The sequence below is a fragment of the Echinops telfairi genome, unplaced genomic scaffold (genome assembly GCF_000313985.2).
Source record: "Echinops telfairi isolate 266 unplaced genomic scaffold, ASM31398v2 ScPeMD7_26;HRSCAF=91, whole genome shotgun sequence".
Lineage (NCBI taxonomy): Eukaryota > Metazoa > Chordata > Mammalia > Afrosoricida > Tenrecidae > Echinops > Echinops telfairi.
Window position 1 is genome coordinate 1,247,091 of NW_022103923.1, and position 25,404 is coordinate 1,272,494.

Below are 25,404 nucleotides of genomic sequence, written 5' to 3' on the forward strand. Positions count from 1 at the left end.
CCAGTGACCTGGTAGATCGGTCCCTGTTGGTTTCCCACCTTTCTCCTCTGGAGCAGCTGGTGGTTTCCAACCACCGACCTTTTGGTTAGCAGCCCAACAAGTAGTCGCTGCACCACCAGGGTGCCACTCAAATACCAGGGCACTTCCAAATAGTCACATAATTATATTGGAATGAAAAATGGAAGTGAAATGAAATGAAAATGCAAAATGAAGTGGAAAAGCAATTTGCTAGTCAAAAGAAAAAAATGTAATAGAGTAGATGTCTACTTTACAGTTTCTATATGCCACTACACATATACTGTGACAGGCACTAGACTTAAGCACTTCTGCATTGTCATATTTATTATTTCAAGCTGAAATTGTGGATTCAGAAATAAGTCTAGCTTGCTCTTTTCAGTCTTGCTTATTTATAGGCAGCTGTGTCTAGGATCCCTGTTGGCATAATGGGTTGTGCATTAGGCTGCTAACCTCAAAGTCAGCAGTTTGAATACCCCAAAAACTCTGCTGGAGAAAAATGTCGTCATTTCCCAAAAAAGCTAGTCTCAGAAACACATAGAGAGAGGCAGTTCTATCCAGTCCTATGGGGTCCTTAAGAATCAGAATCAACTCAGTGGCAGTGAGTTTTAGCTTGTGAGTCGGTCTCAGCAGGGCCGTTGTATAGAACTATTCTGTGCAACTAAACTATCCTTGACATAGTAACCTGTCCACAGCATTACTAAGGGGTGCACTGTTCTTTAACTTACTTGATTTGAAACTGAAAGCAATATATTCTACTATTGACAGAGAATAGTTTCCAAAAGAAATAGAATTTCCTCTTAGTTTAACTATATCCACTCTTTTTTTCTCATGAAGAGAATTGGCTGTCATTATTTTATAACTAACATTTTCAAATGGATTGAATCAACATTTTATGGCTAATATAAAACAGTAATTCCTATAACTACTAAAATAAAGAAGATGTAATGTTTTATTTTTCTAAGCATCCAGGCCCACCCTATGAGATGTTTTCAGTTAAAGGTAAAGTAAAAGCCTTAAACAGCTTACATTTTACCATTTTACTGTAGGAGCATTTACAGTACTGTGAAGAAAGGAGGAATGTACTTATCAGTATGATTAATTCAAATGAAGGCAAAATCCAAATCACTGCTTAAAACAGCAGCATAGAAAAATTAGAATCAAGATGAAAATTTTGCAATGAAAAACAAGAGTGTTTAACAAAATAAGTCAATTCACATTGTTCTCTTTTCTCTTCCTCCCTGCAGACAAGAGTCAATCTGAATTAGATCTGAGTGGGTCGTTTTCAGAAGATCTAGAGGGTACTGTAAGCATAAGAATCAAGTCTGTCCCTGGGGCTTTAGACAAAGATTTGGTAAGTTGAATGTGAAAGAGAGTTTCATGATCATGAGGAAACAGGGACATAATCTTGCTGGAAAACGAACTACTGTTAGGTGATGATGAACTGAGAGTCAAGTGAACATCGATAATACTCTCCTCCTGCTAGTCGTCACCATTGGTAGACAAAAGCAACGGAAAGAACCATTTAGAAAAGGAGCTAGTAATAAGGTTACTGAATGAAGATTATCTCTAAGGATAATCTAGTGGGGTTCTCAAGGACTAAATCTGAGAAACAAAGAATCCCAGTATTTCTTAAATGGAATTGTACTAATCTGATTGTATATTTTACATGAACATTTTCATAACTCAAGTTGCCTCCAAAGCTACCTTTGTATGTGAAATGAAATTATGTGAAGATTAAGTTTCAGTGAACTCAATTGTAAAATTAGATGGTTGAATCTGGTTACTCTTAAGATATCTTCCAGCCCTGATATTCTGATATACAGATTTAGATAACTGCTATAAAGGAATCACATTCCTTGGAAGAAAGACAGAGTACACATGCTAAATATTAATACAGTTTTTCCAAAGCAAGCCAGGAAATTTTGAGTATTAAAACTAAATGCTATTTAATATAATGTACCAGACTGGGAAACTAATTTAAAATCATCACAAAAGAAGAGCAATGTTGATGAGAATTTTTTAAAGGGCACAGCTATTTGGAAAAAGAAGTTGGGTAGTTCCTTAAGAAGGCAAAAAAAAAAAATTACGATATGACCTAAAAATTAAACTTCTTCCAAAAACGAATGAAGCCATATATCCACACAATGATATGTGCATAAATAGTCCTAATACCATTATCCATAAGAACCCCAAACTCAGAAAAGGTTGGATGTCCACCAAATAATCCAGTGTGGATGGCATTCCAAAATTCATCAATAAAGAGGAAGAAAGTACTGACATATACTACAACATGGATGAATCTTAAATTTATTAAGGGGGTGAGGGGGACGGTAAAAGGGAGACGATGTCAAGGAGTCCAGAAAGGAAAAGAATGTTTGGAAACTGATTACAGTAGCAATTGTACAATACTGCTTGACATGATTCAACTACGGAATGACATGATAAATGCATTAAAATACAATTGATAATAAGATTTTGAAAACATTATATTGAATTGAAAGAAACTCAATAATACTACAAATTGCATAATTACATTTATGTGAAATAGCTTTTATTTCTCTAAAGAAATTAAAACAGATGAATAGTTTTCAGGAGTTGGGTTAATATAATAAACCATTCACCTAGTTTCAACAATTAACAATATATCATCGATTTTCTTTTTGGTTATTCCACTTATTCCCCTTAATAATTGTCTGTGACAATAAACTGACCATGACTTGGTAAGCTCTTCAAAGCACTATCAAGGTTTTCTTCCAATCTCCCTCCCACTCAAGGTTTGAATTTTGTCAGACAATTCATGCATGGATATTTAGTACATTGTTTAAATAAGTAAGTAAAAGGGAACAATGCACAGATCAAAGATGAGAACGTGCCATAAATCAATGACTGATTATGAGTAATAATTACTGGGCTCCGGGTTCCATTTTAAAAAATAAGAATCTATTTTTCTTCAGTCTTCCTTATTCATTGTCATGACAAATACAACCATAAATTCCAGATCTAAATAAGATAAAGCAATAAAGCTTTAGGAAATAAAATTGGTTTTTGGCCTAAAATTGTTTTATGGACAGGGAAACATTTTGTCAACTTGATATTAAAAAATGGCCATAAAGGGAAAGATTGATAACAAAGAATATATTAAAATTAAGTAAAAAATTTATTAAAATATACACTCAGAAAAGGGAAACAGATCAGTCACCAAAAGGGGTAATCTATATGTACTAATAATCATATAATTGACAAAGGAGAAGTATGCAGAGTCACAAAGATCTCTTTTAAAGCATTAAGGGGGGAAAAACATTAAAGCAAGCCTTAAGTAACCAAACCAAACCAATCCAATTGCTGTTGAGTCCATTGTAGCTAAAGGAGCCCCCATGTGTGTCAGATGAGAATTGTGCCCCATAGGCGTGTCAATGGCTGAATTTTCAGCATTAGATAATTAGATGTTCGGGGTGGACTTGAACCTTCAGCCTTCCTTCTAGTAGTCAAGCACATTAACCATTTGCACTACCCAAAGACTCCATTTTGAGCAAGTACCACACAGAAAATATAATCTTCCAATGAACATGAAAAGATGCTCAACTTAATTAGTTAACAGAGAAATGTAAATTAAAATCATGAAGATTTTAAACATCCACCAGATTTTCAAAACATGAAAAGAACTGACAATATCCAATGTGAGCAGGCAAATATATAGAGCAAGGGACTACTCGTATAAAGATGGTTAAACTGTAAGTTGGTAAACCTGCTCCAGATAATTTGACATTATCTAAAAAATAATATGCAAACGCATATGTAAATATATATACTCTATGATTTAGCAATTCCTCTCTCCAGGATATTCCCAAGGAAGACTTCTATCTATTTTCACTTCAAAGCAGTATTTTTCATAATAAAAAAATCTGGAAGCCACACTAATATTTATTCACAGGAGCAAGGCTAAATAAAGTGTGGGATATCATACAATGGAATATTACATAATAGTAAAAGTGAACAAACTATAGTGACATGCATCAATTTGTTTGAATCTTAATACTCTAATGTTGAGCAAAAGAGGCAAAGCACAAAATGATATATAACATATAGTTCCATTTGTGATGCTGTTCAAAATAAGCAATACTAAATCATATTGTGTGTGCATAGGTACTAAAACTATTTTTCAAAAGAGCAAAGATATGATTACCATAAAAATGATTATCTCCAGGGAAGAAAAAGGGGGTTTATGATATCGATAGGACATGCAAGGAGGCTTCTAATTGTTCACATTTTATGTTGCTATTATTATGCTACATATTTATATTTTGTATACATTTTGATAGCTATATCATATAATTAAAAGGCAAGAAAGAAGGGTGAATAAAGACGAGGGACCAAAGGAGGAAGTAGGAAGAGTGCGGTTACACTGAGGGGATTGCTGTCATTCTGGAAGCTATTCCACAGATATTTCAAATAAAAGCAGGATTATCCACCCCAAATAAGACAGACTAGGAAGGATGACCTTATCATAAGGAGATAAGATTATCTACCTGTAAAATCCAGTCAATGGCAGTGGGTAATATTGCTTGGAATTTTTACTGTAGAATAACTTAAGTAACAAGGGGGGAGAAGTAGTGAAGCTATTTCTATCAGAAGAGAGAAAAAGAAGTGGGAAGAGAACAATTGTAATACTTTATTATATTGGAGAGACTTTTGAGACATATTGCCCTATCTGCCAGTACAGATAGATACAGATATGGGTGAGCAGACAGACAGACAGAGACACACACACACACACACACACACACACACACACCTCCCAAAATTAAATTTAAAAGTTGGAAATCGATAATGGATCATGATGATTGTACAACACGATGAACACAATTAATGTCATTGAATTGCACCTGAAAAAATATTGATATGGCAAATATTTTGTTACATCTTGTATTTACCACAATAGAAAGAAAGAAAATAGTCTACCTACATTGTCCAAAGTGAATTAACCTAGAGATTAGGAAGATCGAAATCAAGCCTAGAGCTCTGTGGTTTGAAGGACACCTCCCCTCCACTCCCATCCACTCCCATTCTTCAGATGACATGATCAGATGGACTACAGGGGTAAGGGAAAAAACCTAGGAGTTTGCTGATTTTCAAGTGGTTAGGAAAGAAAGCTGGTTGTACAGTGAAAAGACATTTTCTAGGAAAGAAATCAACTGGACCACTGTTTTTCCTCCTTCTGTAGGACTCCTTGGAAGATACTGAAGAAGGCATTGATGACTTAGTGTCCTCCCGATTTTCTGCGAACACTCATAGTCTAGCAAGTGGCCTTTCAACTGTAAGCAATTTTCTAAACATGCTAGGAGTTCCTTTTTTGTCTTGTTAATTTTCTATGCATTTCCAACTCAACTCAACCTCTGCAATTGAGTTGATTCCATCTAGTCAATTCCAACTCTTAGTCACCCAACAGGACAGAGTAGAACTGCCCCTTTGGTTTTCTGAGGCTGTAAATCTGTATGCCATCAGAAACCCTCATTTCCCTCCCATGGAGTGACTGGTGGGTTCAAACTGTTAATCTTGCGATTTGCAACCCATGTTGTAACCCACTACAGCCTCAGGGCTCCTGGTGCAGCTCCAAAGAAGGTATGAGTGCAGTGAGCAAGGAAGTGCACCCTTTGCCTCCGAAATACTTTTTAGTGTCAGTTTGTAAGGGCTTTTGCTAGGGTTCCTGATTCCTTCCCCCTCTCTCCTCAAGTTTATAAATCTTCTTATTTTCTGGTTCACACTCTCATCAGCTGAAGTGTATGAACTATTTCAAACTTCTGAACTAAGACAGATTTCCCTGTCACCCTCCTGTCAACTCCCCATCCATCCCTACACTGACACCCCATCAAGTTTCTCTCCTCAGCCGTCATCTGTCGCTTATGGACTTAAAGTAGTACTCCTTACTTTCATGTCATGATCTTCCTTGAAAGGAAGGCTTTGGCTTCAGCTGCCCCCGAGTCCTTGTATTTATCTGTATGCCTGAACATCGTTTCCTTTGCTTCTCTAATTTCTGTCTGCTTCTCTAACACCCTCTTTCTTTTGACATTTGGGAAACTTTCTGAAAGAATTCTCAAGCAGCCTCTGACAGGAAGTGGACCTACCTAAATGTGCCTGATGCAGACTCAGACACTGTGAGTTTGCAGACTTCTCTTCCTCTTCTTTCCAACAACATTTCATGAGTGTTATGGCGGGGGGAAAGATGATTAGATGGGCAGCTTCGAGCATCCATCTTTTTATGATGTGCGGACCATTAACCGGAGATTCTCTTTTAAAAGATATATGAAAGATGGGATCTCCATGAATCAGAATTGCATCAGCGGTAACTAACACCATCAATATCCCTGGGTAGAGCAAATGGTTTCACATTAAATGCACCTCAGAAGAGAGGCCTGGCTCTCTTCCACAGGTCACAACCTTGAAAACCCCGTGTAGTAGTTCTCCTCTGCACACATGGGGTCACCATGAGTCAGAATCAAACAGTAGCTGGTTTGGGGTTCGTGGTTTGAGACCTTATATGAATATATCACAAATTCTCCATTTACCTGTGTTTGGGACTATTATGAGTAACAAACTGGCTCTGAAATGCTTGGTACAAGAAAATAAAAAAAGATTAACGAGATTGTCAGAATCCAATTTCCTAAAAAGAATATTCATTAAACAGTAGAATCTGTGTACCTGCCAGAAAACACATGGCATTCCATAATTTACTGTTAACAAATTAATGGGACAAATATCTCTGTTTAAAATCACAACTTGGGTTTATTTAAGAGCATAATGTACGGTTGGGAGCAACATTGGCATCAGTCTCTAAATGTCCTTCTGTTCATTGGAGTCACTTACTTAGAAAGGACCCAGCAGTTATAAAGGGTTATAAGTCAGTGATTCAAATGTGGGGCGTGCCTCACCCTAGAAATGTGAGGATCTTAGTTTAACTCTAGACAGTGCTAACAATTTCTGTAATCCAGGATTTACTCATCTGCAACATGAGGACCTTGTGCCATCATTTCAAAACATTCGATATTCAAAGTATGGTCTGTGAACCAGCAACATTGCCTCATCTGTAACACAATTGTTTTCTCGTGGAACTTGTAGACCAAAAGTAACACCTTATGGTCCATTTACTAATTAATTAGACCTGAACAACTTAATAAACACTTCATCACCTAACAACTTAATATATATATATACATGGAATATATAACAACTTTATATATATACATGGAAACTGAAAAAAAATACTACATCTCCTGCGTAAATAACCTCTGTTCTTAACTAACAGCAGCTGTGTGTCTATTGGACACTATATAACAGTTCAAACATTGAAATATAATTGGACTTACCACCCTTGTTTTCTGTTCCTCTTTGATTTTCGTGCAATATTTTTTTGTCTGAGCAACTGCCCACATAGCTGGGGCCTTGCATAGCTTGGGCTCCAGTGAAAAGAATGAAGAAAAATCTGATGCTGACTCTGCGAACCACTAGCTGGTAGTTTGCATGCTATTTTTGCTTCGCTTTAAAGTTTCGAATATCCTGTGGTGTGCCTGTGAATATACTGTGGTGTTCTGGGGTACCTTGAAACACAGTTTGGGACCTATGGGTTTGAGAGTTGGTTAGAAAAACAGTCTCAGGCCCCACCCCAGCCTGAATCAAGGACAATCTTCATTTTAACAAGTTTTCTGAGTGATTAATAGAAGATTGAAATTTGAGAAACAATACTCAAAGTCACGTGCTAGCACAAAACTGCTGTTGCGGTGCTTTAGGCATAGGAAAGACAGATTAGGTCATGTGCAAATAGTTATGGAATCCTTGGTTGCTCCTGCCCTTGATTGAGGCTTAGTGGAGATACTTGCTATTTCATCCACATCCTTCATCAGTCTCTATTCCGATCACGCGGACAATCATGATGCCATTTGAAAAAAAAATAAGTGAGGAGACACATTTACACCATCAGACACTGAATTGTGTCCCTCCATAACATAGGTTGTAAACCCTAACCTTTGTGCCTGTGGTTATAATCTCATTTAGGAATGGGTGTTCTTTTTTATATTAGTGAGGTAGACATAGTATACAGAAGTGTAGAATCTGTTTTAAATTAATCCCTTTTGAGACAGAAAAGGGACTGAACAAGCAAGGGAACGGAGCAGAGATGGGGGAGCTTGGTGTCAAACAAATGGAGCTCTCCAAGGAACCAGGAAATAAGCTGAAGAGATAAAGACCTTCCCTCAGAACCAATGGGGAGCACCTTCTAGAGCAGTGGTTCTCAATCTGTGCATCGCGACCCCTTTGGGGGTCAAAGGACCCATTCACAGGGCTCTCCTGATTCATACCAGTAGCAAAGTGACAGTTATGAAGGAACAACGAAAATCATTTGATGGCTGGGGGGGTCACCACCACATGAGGAACTGTATGAAAGGGTGGCGGCATTAGGAAGGTTGAGAACCACTGTGCTAGAGCCTGTACTCTAAGTTCTGATATCTAGTCCCCTAAACTGCGAGAAAACAAATTTGTTTGTTGCAGCCATCTCTTTGTGGTGTTTCGGTCATCCTAGCCCAAATAACTAAGATATCTACTGCTGCTCATCGCAGCACTATTCACCATAGCTAATAGATGGAGGCAGCCTAGTTGTCCATAAGGGAAATGTGGTACGTACAAACACTTGACAATGGCTTGGCCATAAAGAGAAACAAAGTCCTGATTGATAAGGATGAAACGCAAAAACCACATGCTCAGTGAAATAAGTTGATTACAAAAGAACTAATAGGGCATTATCTCACAGGTATGAAATAGTAAGAATAAGCAACTGTAAAGAGACCAAAGCTAGGAGCCCTCACTAGGAGTAAGATGGGGGTGGTGAGGAGACCCATGTTTGGGAAGCAGTGAGTATTTGTTTATGATGAAGGGAAATTTGACAACCATCACAGGTAGTAACTGAACAACATGATCAATGGAGTTAATATCACTAAATTGTTCACCTGGAAAATATTAGTCAGGCAAACGTTGTGTTGTACATATTTTTGCAACAATAAAAAATGCAGAAAGACTAAGTTTCCATTGTCCCACTCACTCATCATAGTGGTTCCAGCCAAGGAGTTTTGAGACTACTGAATCTTTCTTAAAAGTGTTCTATGTGATACTTAAATTGCCAGAACAGTTTCACTTCGGTCATTAAAGGAAACTATTGCTACAGTAATTCAAAATATGTCTTAAGTCATTAGTGCTTGGTCAGAAACCTCATTCATTCTGACTGACTTGGACCCTGTGTGTGGTTTTTGTTTTGTTTTTAGTATTTTATTGATTGATTAGTGAGTTATTTTACTGCTTAGTGTTTCACTTCATGGATTGCTATTTTACAGAATTTCACATAGCTTTGACCTTAGACTGCCTTTGAGGCAGATGCAGCAGTTCAGCTGGAGAGTCAAAGCCGTTGTGGGTGTAGGATATTCTCCTGGTATACTTTTGTGAAAGCTGCAGCTCAGGATCTCCAGAGACTGATAGGATGCTCTCTGGGGATGTCTGGGAGAAAAGATCTGACTTCAGCTATCACTGAATATGGCATGAGCTTTTCTTCATCCTGATCAATGCTTTCTAGACTTTGAAAGTGATTCGTTTTGAAGCTACCAAGCAGGGATTCGGATGGGAAGATTGGAAATGCCTCAATTGTCCTGTACTCATGAGATGAAGTGAATAAACCACGCATATTCATGAACCTCCAAAGGAAATGTTTCCCCTCTCAGCAAGTGTCCTGCCTTTCTTGCTGTGGTGTTGTTCCGGACTTGCATTGTATGCTACACCAACAAAACAAGCAGCCCTTTCTGCTTTCTAGCATGATCCTGCTCATGCTAGAAAACAAATGGGGTGGCAGGGGTAGTGAGAGCTGTGAAGTCTTAATTAGGACACTGAGGACCTCACTTTATCACGTTTGTTTCAGACGAGCCTTAACAGCATGATGAGTGTTTACAGTGAAACAGGAGACTATGGAAATGTGACGGTCAGTGGTGAAATCCTGCTCCACATCAGCTACTGTTACAAAACTGGTGGGCTCTACATTTTTGTCAAGAATTGCAGAAATCTGGCCATAGGAGATGAAAAGAAACAGAGAACAGACGCGTAAGCACCTAGCATGTTCCTCACTATTTCAATCACTGCATTCTTTTCCTTCGGTATATGTTTCTTTTTCAGAAGCGGCTTTGCATTCAAACCCTTCTCAGCAGATTGGCTGTCTCTTTCCTCCTGTCACACTTTTGAATATTCACGGAAGTACATATGGAATGGTTGCGTCTGCAGTTATCTGACTTTTTTAAAAAGACTATTACTCGACTTGATTCAGGACTGTCATATTTGTAGTTTACATACAGGTACTTTTTTTTAGTTAGAAGGCTGGGGCCTTGGCACTGCCAAGGATACACAAGAACACCTTGTTAAGGTTTATTCTAGGAAATGTGCCAGAAAAAAGTACCCAGCTGTTAGTTGAAAAATTCAAAAGAGTGCTCAGGATTCCAGGGGTCAACAGGGCAGGGCAGTTATGCACCATAGATGGGATACTGAAGAGGAACTAAATATAGATAGAAGATAGAAGATTAGATAGATAGATAGATAGATAGATAGATAGATAGATAGATAGATAGATAGATAGATTGATAGATAGATAGATATAGACATAGAAGGCTCCCTCCAAAGCATCTCCAAGTTCAGTGATTCACTAGGAGACTCACAGAACGTTGCATACAGTTGAAGTCAGCGAAGGAAAAAGGTGCAGGGCAAATTCCAGAGGAAACCAGACACAAGTTTCTCATGAGTTGCAACAACACAAATGAAAGTGCCTGTCAAGGAAGCTCATTAAAGATGGCAACACCCAGAGGTTGTTTTTTTAACAGTTTTATAAGCATATAATTCACTCACCACACAATTAAATGGTTTGAATATATTAAAAAGAGTTGTGCAATCATCACCACAATCAATTATAGAACAGTTTCTTCATTTCTGTACTCATTGTTATCAACTTCCCTTTCTGCTCAACCTCTCCTGTCAAAACCCTTACAAACTGTAATCTAGTTACTGTCTCTATAGATTGACCTATCCTGGAAAGAAAATCATCCAAAAACTCCCCCAAAGAACAAAATAATGCATAGAAATTTACCCACCCTAAAAGCTGAAAATAATAAAAACTAGAACAACTCAGAATGGGTGAAAAGGAAAACAGGATAATGTGCTAAATTTTAAGCTAACTATAGCTGCATTAATTAACTCTGTGATGTACTCCATCTGAGGGAAAATGTTTTCACATCCCTGGTCATTGGTCCGAGGGAATTCAATGGAGGCTTAATCCTCGTGGGGTCTCTGCAAATGGATTTCCAGCTTTCACGGTCTTCCATAGTATTCTGTAAAACAAAGCACCAAGAGTTTTTGTTGGGACTGGTCATATAGGCAGCCTCTACCTAATACGTACCAAAATTCCAGGCTTCTAGAGTGCGGTCATGTGGTTGGCATGAACTAGGCTCTTTATATCATTTAAACAAAATGAGCTACTTTTAGTTCTGGAAATGTTGGGAGTCCTCCTGAAATTCAAGTTCCCAGACACCAGTCATATCTTCTAATCACATATTTCAAAGTCTCTCTGCCATGTTAACTCTTTCTGTATAATAGTTGATTCATATTCAATAACCTACCAAGTGAAGCTTATTTGAAGTGTACTATGATAAACAGATGAATATATTATGAATACAGACTGGGTCACGTACTTCCCTATTTACATTTAAGAGGGTCTTAGAGCCTATGTAATCAATTAGACTAGCGTCGAAAGGAGTCATCTAAAACCCTAGCATCTTGTACATTTCTAAGTCTACCATGATGCTCTTGACCCAAAGGGTTGTTGGGATACCTCAATCAAGGTCTTCAGTAGAATCGGCAGGATGTCATTTCCTATTTCTTCTTTCTCATTATTGCCCACTACCATTGAGCCTTTTCTAGGTTAGGAAAGGAGAGAAATATAAATCCAGGAAATTTTCTGTGACACTTAATAATTGATTACATTTATTGAATGTGTTCAATATATTAGATCTTTGTTGTTGTTATTATCTGTGCTTTACAGACATTGTGATTATTCCTGTTTTACAGATGAGTAAACTGAGACACAGATGATAAGATACTGAGGTCACTAAAACCAGTGAATCATTGAGTAATTCATGCCCAGTGAGCTTGATTCCAAAACCAACCCTCTGCCACTACATTTTACTGTTTCTCTGCTATGCAAGGCCCAGAATTCTACTTACAGTGTCCTACTATATTGACTGTATTTGTTTTGGCTCTGTCTCTTACGCTTAGCAACCCGTTGCCTTCACCTCTTTCATTCATCAAAGACCATTAGCTATTCTTGCAAAGTAGATGTTTTCCAATAATCAGTTTCTTCTTTTATTATCTATAGTTATGTCAAGTCATACCTTCTTCCTGACAAGTCTCGAAACAATAAGCGCAAGACCAAAATCAGAACAGGCACTAATCCAGAATTCAATGAGACACTAAAGGTAAATACACACTCATGTAGTAACGCATACCAAGAATGAGATACTATTCACAATCTCATTTGTTTTTAAAAGAGCTTTTATTTCCAAGTCAAATCTAGCATATACTTTAAACAAATCATTATAATGCCTTTGGGTTTCTTAATAGTGTTCAGAATGGAACTATTTTTCTACTGCTGCTGAAGTTGCACCTTAAATAGAGATGTCAAGAAACTTGCTTTTGAGTTAATACATCTGGTAAAAAATTACGTATGACCCTTTGAAAAGCTGTACTTTATTCCCCTTTTAGAATTTTGTCACAGGCTTAAAAGTAATTTAGTTACCTTATATGCATTCATTGTTCTCCTAATAAAGCATGGATGTGAACTGCATCTTCTTAGGGTTTTAAATTTGACCAAATTTAAGCATATGCTTAATGAATAGTAGATATGTAGAGTTCAATTTGAAAACTCTCAGAGAAAGCAGCCTAGATGAAATATGATCCAAGTCTCAATTCTAAAGGAAATTACTTTTCCCAACGGACTTCCATGTAACAACTCCTTCCCTCACTGTGGATCAAACTAGCCTGATAACAAATATCTGTGAAATTGAAATATATAAGTTAGTGGTCAACCCCAGGGAAATTTGTGCATTTTGCTCCAGGGCGATAAGACCCCTGATTTGTACTCAGTGTTTAACCTAAAGATTCACAGTTCTAACCCACTCAGTGGAGCCAATGAAGAAAGTACTGGTAATCTGCTTCCATAAGATTGTTCCTTGATTGAAAGGAAAATCTACGGAGCAGTTCTATTCTGTAATACATATGGTCTTCATGAGTCAGAGTTGACCTGATGACATTACATTTGGTTTTGTGTCTTGTGTTAGAAGGATAGGGCCAGCATCTACCCCAACAGAAAGTTACTAAGGACCGAAAGCCATGAGCCTGCATGTGTGTGCATATCAGGGGTGGGAGTGGCATGTACGGAATTAGGAACTAATATTAAAACAGACAAATTTGAGAATGAAAAAAATGCAGACAGTTTATCCAATAGTCATCACGGAATAGCAAAGATGAAACCAAACAATAAAGACAAATGCAGCACAAGGGCAAATTCAAGAACTACAGGAAGATCAAGGACAGGAGCAGACACAAATTCATGATCAGGAATCAGCTTGAAGTCCATCTCAGATGGTGGTTCCACAGAGCAAACTGGAGGTTTGAGAGGAGGCAGTCATGTGGCCTCCATAATGTTCTGCTAGAAAAGGAATAGCTACCCCAGCAATATCTTCTTTCTGCTATTTTCCCACATGTATCTTTCCACTTCTGAAATTAAAGTTGTCGGCTGGACTTTATGAAATCTGATGTTTGCAAATTTATCATTGCCAATACTTTGCTGGGGCTGGGGGTTCTTATTATGAGTAAAATAAAAAGGGAAAATGAAAGAACTGATAGATTAGACCTTGAGTTTACAAAATATATGCTGACAAAATAAGCAAGTGGAAAACATGTTAAGTCTTGAACAAGGACAAATGTTATCACCTAGCATCATTTATACTCCTACAATATCTGGAGTTTATCACCATCACACCGTGTAATTTGTTTAGATATCATTAAGTGCTAGGTCTGGCACAAAATGAGTATATGGAATAGATCCTTAGTTGTAGGGGATATATAGAAAAAGAAAATGTTTCTCTTGCTTTGCTTTATTCCTATTGCTGAAGAAGATGATATAAAAGATGATGAAAGTAAATTCCAACCTGTCCTGGAATTGGACAGATCCCTCTTTGCGGAGTGTGATGTTATCAATCTTATCTGCAGTACACCATCAGCCATACTCAACTGGAAACAAGGACTCTACAACTCTCAGTCTGGCATTATGATCGATTTGGACATAACAGCTTCCTCGGGGAAGTGGAGATTCCTTTTGACTCATGGAACTTCGAAAATCCAAGTGATGAGTGGTTTGCCCTTCAGCCCAAGGTAGGAGTTGCTACCAAATTAGTAAACAGTTATGCAGTGAGACAGGTTATAAGGAAAATTGGTATCAAATACCTAAAGAATCTGAACACTTCTGAAGATTAAAGCAGCAAATTTGAAAATAAAATTATAATAAATATTCTAAGCCCCTCCTTTTGGAAATACTTTATCAATGTAGATTGTGTGTATAATGTAAGCCCCATAATTTCTTTTACTGATCAGGAATGTTATTGCCTTTTTAAATTTATATGGATAATTGTTTCTTCTTATATGTTATTTTACCTTGAACAAAATATGCTGTTTAGTGTAATCCTGGACTGGTTTTAGCAAATTAATAAATATGAATGCTCTTTTAAAATATAAACTCTTGAACATAAGAAGTAATTAAAAATATATTTACCAGAGCCAAATCCATTGATGTCAAGTCGATTTTAACTCATAAGGACCCTAAAGGACAGAGTCGAACAGCTTCATATGGTTTCTAAGCCTGTAAATCCTTATGGAAGCAGATGACCTCAGTTTTCTCTTGCAGAGTGCCTGTTGGGTTCGAACTCCTGACCTTTTGGTTAGCAATCAAGCCCTTTAACCACTGAGCCACCAAGTATCACTTTTTTTTAAATAAGTAAGATAAAATAAAATTTTAATATAGATACTGTTAAGTTGACTTATTAAAAATGTATCCTTCATTTGAAGGAAAGTCTCCAAGGATTACCTGAAGGAAAGTCTCCAAGGATTACCTGAAGGAACCCATTATATGGTCCTATTAAGAAGAGAAAGACTTCATTTTCAAATGGGTGAAAAAAATCCATAAAACAAGACTAATCTTTAAAAGGTCTCTTTATTTCTTAACCTATAGCTCAGACCATAGCAGGAGTCTTGCCTTAGCCCACGTGAGTGACCAGAGAGTAAAGTATCGGGTTTCCTACCTGACTTTTTGGTTCCATATGGAGTTATATTCAGGTCTCCGGTTATATTCAGAAAACAAAAATCTCAGAACTGATTAGAGAAATTAAATGTTGATATAACAAGTGTTATATATCTGGTGTGATCTGGAAGTTCAAATCACAAATCTACTCTAAACCATCCATGCCTTGGGCCCATTCTATACAACTAAGCTCTTTTTATATTTGTAGCAATTATTTTTAAAGCAAATTTGAGGCAGAAAAATAAGTCACAGTTACTCAACCAAAGATTGTTCTTTATAATAAATGTGGCAAAATAAGATGATGGCACGGATTGCGGACTCACGTGAGGCTTCCTGGGTTCAATCTTCTCTTTATGACTTACTATCTGGGTGTGCTTGTTCATAGGTTATCAGGCTTAAAGAAGTATTCTATGTAAGGCTCAGCATTGTATCAGGAGCATTCCAAGCTCTCAAAACATTTTTGCTATTATTTGTGTTAAGGAGTCCTGGTGCTGCAGTAGTTAAGGACTCAGCTGCTAACTGAAATTTCAACAGCTAGAACCCATTAGCCACCCCATGGAAGAAATATTTAGCAGTCTGCTTCCTTAAAGAATTACAGCTTTGGAAACTCTATGGGGCAATTTTACTTTGCCCTGTAGAGTCACTGTGAGTTAGAATTGATTCTATCGCAGTGGACTTGGTTTTGGGTTTTATTACTTGTGTTATTCAGTAGCCCTTGTGTTGCAAGTGACAGAAGCTCCAGTTCATAATGCTCAAAATTTCAGGGAAATTGAGGTCAGTGGTGATTAGGTTTGGTGTGATCCAGAAGTTCAAATCACATCAAGGCTAAAGCTGGGATTGTTCCAAAAGAAATCCAAGTAGAACATTACCAAAGGAATGCTGGGCAACAAAAGCCAGCAAAGCCCTCATAGTCACAGCAGCGGCATTGTTATTTTATTTAATAGTTACAATAAGGCTGGGAGGTAATAATTGCTACCCCCCTTATCATCATTTGAGAGATGAGGAGACTTCTCAAGGTAAATGGCAGCTGAAGATATGTATGGAAGTAAATGAAGGAGTCTTCAAAAAGTTCATGGAATAAATTAATTGTTTTAATTCCATTTTCATAAATTTTTGAAGCTTCCTCATATCTGGACAATAAAATAAAATATAAAAGCCTCATTATGATAGCCACAAACCCATTACTAGTGTAAATACGGTAAGTATAAATATGATAGGCAATATGGTAAGTACTATATTAACCATAAATCAGTCTACAATAATGTACTAAACCAATGACATGAAAAGAGAAATATTTTGTCATTACAATAACAAATTTATTGGAATTGAATAAAAAGCTTCACCATATAGGATAACACTTGATAGTATTTACCAATTTTCCTATTGAGTACTCCCATGTGTATAATGTATGAACATGATAGGATCATAGTTATAAAGTACCCAATATGTCATATATATCCCAATATATCATCTGTATAACATATATGATGAAGAAGTGACATGCATTTCAGTACATGAGAAACAAAAAAACATTGCCATCGAGTCAATTCCTACGCATAGTGACCTTATCAGACAAAACATATCTGTTTCTTTGGGTTTCCAAGGCTGTAAATCTTTATGGGAGCAGAAAGTCTCATATTTCTCCCAGAGAGCTTCTGATGATTTCAAGCTGCTAACCTTATACAGTCGAATGTGAAAACCACTACGCCACCAGGGTTCCTTTCCTTGGTTAATACAAAACATTAATTTGTCTGTCGTGAAGTCAACATTAAAGCACATAAGGGCTCTTTGGAAGCCTATTTTTTGGCAGGGGGGGTGCGGAGTGGCATCCATCTACGCAATTTCTTGGAAATGGTTGAAAGACTTGTGCTGGGCTGACATATAAACTTTCCCAGACATCTGTTGTGCTTACTTCAAATATGTTCTACAGTAATCACCTCCATATTTTGGGGGTACTTCATTCTCTATTTTAAGAGGAAAGCATCTCTGGCTTTTTCTGAGTTTGCCAGAGGTAGAAAAACAGTTCTGGTTGTTATCAGTATTTGCTAAGGACTATGTTTAGCATATTCATATAATGTAATGCCCAACAGCTATAAGAATGAGGTCAATATATTCTGATATGGAAGGAGAGAAAAGATAATCTTGAGAAGTTTGAGTTTTATGCCATTCACATGTGCTATACCAAACTCGCTCCGATTCCTTTTACCATGTTTACTAGGAGTTTTGCCTCCAACGACCTTCATCAGAATCTCATTGGAAACCTACTGGTAGAGCACTGCATCTTGTTCCCCCATACGGGCAAATAACCAGAAGTATCTGGATGTTTATTTACCTCTTGCCATGACACAATCTTTACCCCATAACTGCTAGATGGGGTTAAAGTATGGAAGCCTAACTCCTCTGCCCAGAATGGGACAAATTCTGAGCCATGACTTAAACCTCAAAGCTCCTTTGAGGACTCAGGCTGAAATTAGCACGCATGGAACTTTGTCTGAGTTAGCACCATTGCTTAACTTCCTTCTTTTCTCGGTCCTGTTTTTCCCCAGACCTTCACTGGTCTTTTCTGAAGTACTTCCTTAATAGGTCACTTGCACTGAAATTATCACACTTGAGTCTACTTCTGGGGAACTATAAAATAGTGTCATCTTTCTCCATCAAATTTCCTTCGATGGATGTAGAGGAGAAACAGCAGATTCAGACTGTCTTAGGTACCATGCCTTCTAAAAATGGAGAGGGCAGATTCAAAGACATTGCTATATAAGTTCCTTTCTGTCTCACTATTGGCTCATTCTAAGGCTAAGCTGGAGTATTTTTGGTGACTGGCCAATTCCTAGGTGGCATAAATGTTTAAGCATGTAGCTACTAACCAACGAGGTGGCAGGTCAACCTCACCCAGAGTCTCCTTGGAAGACAGGCCTGGCAATCTGCTTCCGAAAGGTCACAGCCTTGAGAACCACGGAATTGGAAGCATCTTGTTTGGCTTTTGTGTTTTGAATGCAAAGTGTTTATGGTCTCATCCAGTTCGATGAAGTAGTCACGGAATTCTCGATAGCCAAATGTCAGGGTACCCGCCTTAACACATCATCATGGGTCCGGTAGGTGCAATTGTACAGTGATAATAAGGAAAGAGGATAGTAAAGTCACAGAGAGCATGAGAGAGTAAAGAGAGATTGAAATAATGGAGTCAGACACAATTCATGGTAGCACGCTCACCTCAGCCTCACTTGGTGGTCTATGTGGAGAGAGAGAAAGATTTATTGCTAACCAAGGCTTTTATATTCTCTGGGGACATGCAAGCCCCCTAATTACAGGTGAAGACATACATCACAGGAAAGGGCTGTGCTATAGGTAATAGAGTAATGGGAGGGGGTGATCTAGGGGTATCCATGAAATAGGAAGAGGAGGGATTGGGGTTTACCTGTGACAAGAAGGGCGGCTCCTAGATTCAGGATGGCAACCTAATTTGGATGTCACTGAGCGGGTTTGACCTGTTCTCTGGCTCACTATAGTTTGACCTGTTCTCTGGCTCACTATAGAGACCATTATCAGTAAGGTATGAACCCCACTACAGGAAGCAGCCTTTAGGGAGAAGTAGCCCATTGTCCTTAACAGCAGGGAGCAGGGCCTACCTGTGGTGGGACCAGATAGCAGTCTGGCAACTGACAGCATTCAGAGAAGTAACAATCATTTACCATTAGCTGCAAGCAGTGTCTAACATGCTTCCCACAGCCAAAATGCAAGCAGCACTAGCAATACGATGTTTCTTGTAGATTATCCAGTCCAGGAGGGGTGACAAGGGGATCAAAATTAATACCCTTTAAGCACTTAGAAGCACTCTGGCATCCTTTTGCAGAGGAAATAGACAGTTTTGCAGAGGAAATAGTGCTTCATTCCCTGTGTGTTAGTGAAATTCCCTTGATACAAATATTTGTTTTTGCTGCATCTCACAGCACTAAGCCAGTGAAGAGGCTGGTGCAGTCAGAGAAATAACTCAAGAAGCCAAATCTGCTGTAAAGTAGTTGGAACTATAGATAAGCCATATGAAAAGCAGGTTAGGAGGTTAGACAGGAAGGCTTTGTTCGTATTGCTTACCTTTCATGCATTCCCCGAAGTTCTGTTATGAAAATGAGAACCTTTTGAAAATCAACAGCAAGCTTAAGGAGACTTTCTCTTATTTTGCCTTCAGGCAGAGAGTAAATATACGTTCCTGCGGGATGGTTACCTATCTAAAAGACACCTCACCTTAGATCTGGGACTGCACTGGGAACTCGTTTAGATGAGTTTCTCATTTAGATGGAAAGTAGATCACTCCTTGTTCAGAAAGCGTGAGACAGTGTGTCTCAGCAAAATATGTATGCAGTCACAATCAACATCCAAGGAAGCATCAGTCTAGAAATCAAGCTATGTGTTTAATTGGGGGAAACTTTAACGTTATGAAAAAGCACAGATGTCACCTTGGCGATTAAAGCACACTTGACCTAAGCGATAGAATTTTCAATCGCTCCGTATGCATGAAAATTTGGATGATGAATAAGGAAGACCAAAGAAGAAATTGCATCTTTAAAATATGATGCTGGTGAAAAATATTGAATATGCCTTGAACTGCCAGAAGAGTGAACAGATCTATATTGGACAAAGTACAACAAGAATGCTCCCTAGAAGAAAGGATAGTGAGACTTTGTTTCATATATTTTAGACGAGGGGCCTGTTCCTGGTGAAGGACATTGTGCTTGGGAAGAGTCAGCAAAAAAAAAAAAAAAGTGGCCTCTTGTGAGATGGATTGGCATAGTGACTATAACAATGAGCGCAAACACAGCAACAATGGTCAGGATGGTGCAGAACCAGCAGGGTTTTTTCTGTTGTCTGTAGAGTCACGAGGAGTTGAAACCAACCCAATGACACTTTACTACAACAACTTAGGTCATCAGACTGGGGAGGCAGGAATGATTCCTAGTAACATTTTTGTCTTCCATGTGGGGGACCAGGTTCCATTCCATAATTCAAATGCATCAGTAATTTAAAATATCGTTTTAATAAATTCCAAGCCATACCTGGGCGCTCAGAGAGTTTCTTTGATATGGCTGAGTCTTCTGTCACAGGCCAGGATGTCAGTGCTCTGCTCGGATGCCCATTTTCCTGTACTCATATCTCCCCCTGGCATTTAATACCAACATCCAGTACCTGACGGTTTGTAGAAGGGAACTCCCCAGGCTGCTGGAGCCAGCTTTGTCTGTGGGTATGGGAAATGAGAATTGCCTAGAATTTAATTCTTCCAGGGGTTTGGTATGGAGCCCTTGATCTAATAGGGTGGAAAAAAAAATAAACACTCCCATTTCCATGCCTCTTATTGAGACAGCTCAGAGGTGAAATCTCTCCCAAAGGAAGGGCTAAAATTGCTCTCAATTGAACTTTTATATTAGTGTTTGCTATTACACTTTTGTTGTGCTTCCCTTTCTATGGTCCCACTTCCCCATTATCCTTCCGAATAAATCACCATGACTTATATCCTTGTCTTAGGACAATCTGAGATACCTGGTTCCCATCCTCTCTGCTATTTCCTCCCTGTGCACACACCCTTAATCACACCTGGCCTCCTACCAGTCCCTCCCGAAACACACTGCACAGTCACCACCACGCTTTGCTCATATAGTTTTCCGAACTCAGACTAGACTTCTTCCCACCCCATCTTAATGCGTCATTATTTTTTCCATTCCATTCTTCTTGGGCTATTTCTTTATTTGAATTAATCTGTTGCTATGAACATTTGTATGTGTTCATTGCAGTTCTATGCAATATACCTGTGTAGGTTTATGCACCCACCACCACAGTTGAGACAGAGACAAGTTCTATTACCACAAGGATCCTTTATGCTGCCTTTTACATCCAAACACACCTCCCCCCACTCCTTTCCCCTTTTACCTAAATCTTAGCAATAGCAAGTCCATTATCTCTACAATTTTGTTACTTCAAAAATGTTACATAAATGGAATAATACAGTATGTGACCTTTAGAAATTGGCTTTCTGGGGACCAAAATGTCCTTGGAATTTATATAAATAATTGCAGTTCTTACCCAATGACTCACCCACAGTGCCAGCAGGGCATGCACTCTCTTTCTGTGTATTTCCCCCCTCCCTCTCTATACAGAGATAGAAATATTTGTACATGTAGATATAGACACAGATACAGATCTGGAATCAGAAACAGATCATGGGAATTGCAGAATACTTAGTTGTGTTCATGTGGAACCTGCACATGGATCAAGAGGCAGCTGTACAAACAGAACAAAGGAATATTGCATGGTTAAAAATCAAGAAATGTGTGAGTCAGGGTATTCTTTCACCATACTTATTCAGCCTGTCTAGTGAGAAAAAAATCAGAGAACCTAAATTATATGAAGAAAAATGTGGTGTCAGGGTTAGAGAAAGGTTTATTAACAACCTATGATATGCAGATGACAGAAACTTGCTTGCTAAAAGTGAGGAATATTTGAAACACTTGCTGATGAAGATCAAGGCTTGCAACTCAATGTTAAGAAACCCAAAATCCTCATAATTGAACCAATAAGTAACATCATGACAAATACAGCAAAGCAAGGATTTCACTTGCTTAGATCCACAACCAACGCTCATGGAAGCAATAATTTGGAGATCAAGCGACACATTGGGTTGAGTAACAGCTGCACAGGACCTCTTGAAAGTGTTGAAAGGCAAGGATCTTACATTCAGGGCTAAGATAGACCTGACCCAAGTTATGGCATTTTTTTATTGCCTCATATGCATGTGAAAGTTAGACACTGAATAAGGCAGAATGAAGAAGAATCAAGTCATTTGAATGATGGTGTTGGTGAAGAAGATTGAAAGTACCATGGAATTAAAAAAAAAAAATCTGTCTTGGATGAAGTATAGCCAGAGTACGCCTTCGGAGAAAGGATTGCAAGATTGTGTCTCACATACTTTGGACATGTTATCAGGAAAGACCAGTGCTTGGTAGAGGCACCATACTTGATAAAGAGGAAGGCCATCGACAAGAGGGATTGACACAGTAGCTTCAACAATAGGCTCACTAAAAACAATTCTGAGGATGGTGCAGGACTAGACTGGGTTTCTTTCTGTTGCTATGAGTCTGAATGGATTCAACGGCACCTAACAACAACAAGCTTGCCCATACACAGGAGGCAATTAAAATAGCATGGCTTGGGTTAGGAGCACCTGAGTCACCAATATGACATCTTTGCTTTTTACCACTTTAAAGAGGTATTTTGCAGCAAATTTGCCAAATGCAATACATCCTTAGATTTCTAGACTACTGTTTCCATGGGCAATGACTGTGGATTAAAGTAAAATGAAATTCTTCATAACTTCAATCTCTTCTCTTTTTATTGTGATGCTGTTTATTTGTACAGTTGTGAGAGTGTTTGTTTGTTTTTTAATGTTTACATGGAACCTACAATGAAAGCTATATTCTTTGATCTTCATCAGTAAGTGCTTCACGTTTTCTTCTCTTTCAGCAGGTAAGGTTGTATCATCTACATATCACAGGTTTATTTTCCAATCTCAATACCAAGTTCTTCTTCATATAGTCTAGCTTCTCAGTTTATTTGCTCAGCATACAGATTGAGTAAGTTTGTTGAAAGGCTACAACATGGAAGCACGCTTTTCTGATTTAATATCATTCCCTTCTTTGAAGATTTCGGGTGATGTCATGAGCTTTGTGTTCAGTTGCTCATGGAAAGATCAGTGCTTCAAACTCACCAGCCTCTCTACAGTACAAAGATGAAGCAGTTTGTTTCTATGAAGGTGTTTAGCCTCAGAGCAGTTCTGTTCTTACCTATATGGTCTGAATAAATGACGATGAGTCTGAATCGACTTGATGGCAGTGGGATCCTCTTGCTCTATTCAAGCAGTCACCTCTTTGTGTATATCCAGGTTCCATATGAGCACAAGTGTGTGTTTTGGAATTCCCATTATTTGCCTGACATCCATAATTTGTGATGATCCATATTATCAAATGGCTTTCTTTGCATAGTTAAATTATATAGTCAATGAAATGCAGCTGCTTCTTCTCATTATTAGTCCTTTCACATCGGAAATGAAGATCCTCAAAGCTTTACTCCTTCCACATCATTGAAGTCAACTCAAAGCTGAGTCGGAACCAATTCTAAGGCAGTGAGCTGTTATTGTTGTGGAGATATTTTTATTTATTAAAAAAATCATAGAAAAATTCCATTACATTTTTCGATAATTTTTTTAAGCTTCCTTGCATACCTCACAGAAAATCAATGTCCGTTGACTGACTCAATGTGTTTCATGTATCTTCTCTAAAATTCCCTTTACTGTAATTTTTAAAAATTACATACTAATTTCTTTATAGAGTGTTCTAACCCTCTTTTTCTCATATATAAGGACTCTCTTCAATCAGTAAGAGCTAACATAGTTGAGTGGAGGTAGACTATCACATTTAAGCTACCAATTAAATGTTTTTATTGAAACATAGGATGAAAAGTTTGAAACCAAGCATTCTTACTCCTTCTGTTTGTCTGTCTCCCCTTGGCTAGGTGGAGTTTACTCCTGACATTGGCCTTCAGTACAAAGGAGAGCTGACAGTTGCTTTACGCTACATTCTCCCAGAGAACTTGATTCTTCCACTGGGGCAATTTCAAGGTAGAGTAAAAATCAATGACTTTGATCAAGGGCATCCTGATTTGGAAAGGAAATCAATAATTGATTGGGCTATATTATTATCACATTACATATATGACATTTAAAGTGTTAGTTAAGTATCACTGTCGTTTGAGAATGGTTGAGAAGTCTATACTATTTGTGATGAAGTGTGTAGGCTTCTTGCAAAGGCAGGCCAAAATTCATGTTTAGAAACCTTCCATGATTGTGAGATGTGGTTTCTGGCAGTCCCAGAGATATAGGATCTTCCACGGTGCAGCTTAAAGGTAGAGGATTAGGGTGAATGGTGTAAGAAGTAGCTGTATCAATTTATGACACCAACAACTATTTATTCATAAAGTCTCGAGGTACAGTTGGCCTGGAACTCAGAATACATAAGAAAAATCCAGATGGAGTCAATGTATAAATCGTCCTTTCCCTTCTCTTTCCATCAATTCCTACACTATCTACAATGAGACCATAGAAAAGTAACTTACTTCTCCAAGCCTCAGTTTCCTTACATCATAGGAATATCATGATGATTAAATAAGTTTACGCAAGTGGAGTGTTAGAATTACAAATTAAAGTGGCAATTGGTGGTGGTAGTGATTATTCATGTTGAGCATATTTTACCAGGATAAAAATTTGAAATGGCATAGAGTTTCTATAACTCCCAAAACATAATTATGCCTCAACTGTAGTCTCTAGAGATGAGCCTCGAGTTGACAATATACAAGAATAAAATATCAAAGGAGTTGGTTATAGAATTTCCCCTTTCAGTCTTAGAGTTTGTGACTGTCTCTATTGTAGCTAGTCTCACTAAAAGCAAATAAGTGGCCCAGGCTGTTGCCAGGGTCATTTCTATTTTTATTATTTTATACTCTGTGAAAATATATAGCTTGGACAAAAGCTATTAAAGTTTTAAATTATTTTCTTTTTTAACAGACACAAGAGACCTATACAGAAGTAATTCAGTGGGGTAAAAACTTTTAGATAAATCTATGCAAAAATATACAACAATCCCAAGACCCGAATCAGTCAGCAAACGCAATAAATACATTCCAGGTATTCTTTGTAAGTTTTGAAATGGAATCCATAACCTTGACCTCTCTATCTTTCTTTTTCTCCAAATTTGGTGGCTAATGAAGGAAAAAGGTCCTTTAAAATGGGAAAGAAGAAGGAACTGTCTGTGATCTCTGGAGGAGCACTAGAAGTATTCATCAAAGAAGCAAAAAATTTGACAGCGGTGAAGTCAGGAGGCACTTCTGATAGCTTTGTGAAGGGGTAATTTTGATTGAGCTCAATT

General features: G+C 38.0%; 1 protein-coding gene across 1 annotated transcript in view; it reads left to right on the forward strand.

Annotated features, from left to right (window-relative positions):
* The window catches only part of SYTL5 (synaptotagmin like 5), a 288,953-nt gene that overhangs the window by 259,166 nt on the left and 4,383 nt on the right, over window positions 1-25,404 (forward strand). Inside the window, exons 9-16 of the mRNA XM_045289410.1 lie at window positions 1,263-1,369; window positions 5,240-5,332; window positions 6,105-6,170; window positions 9,968-10,146; window positions 12,461-12,560; window positions 14,356-14,517; window positions 23,996-24,101; window positions 25,247-25,382. Coding sequence (XP_045145345.1) covers window positions 1,263-1,369; window positions 5,240-5,332; window positions 6,105-6,170; window positions 9,968-10,146; window positions 12,461-12,560; window positions 14,356-14,517; window positions 23,996-24,101; window positions 25,247-25,382 — 949 coding nt within the window. The remainder of the gene's footprint in view (window positions 1-1,262; window positions 1,370-5,239; window positions 5,333-6,104; window positions 6,171-9,967; window positions 10,147-12,460; window positions 12,561-14,355; window positions 14,518-23,995; window positions 24,102-25,246; window positions 25,383-25,404) is intronic.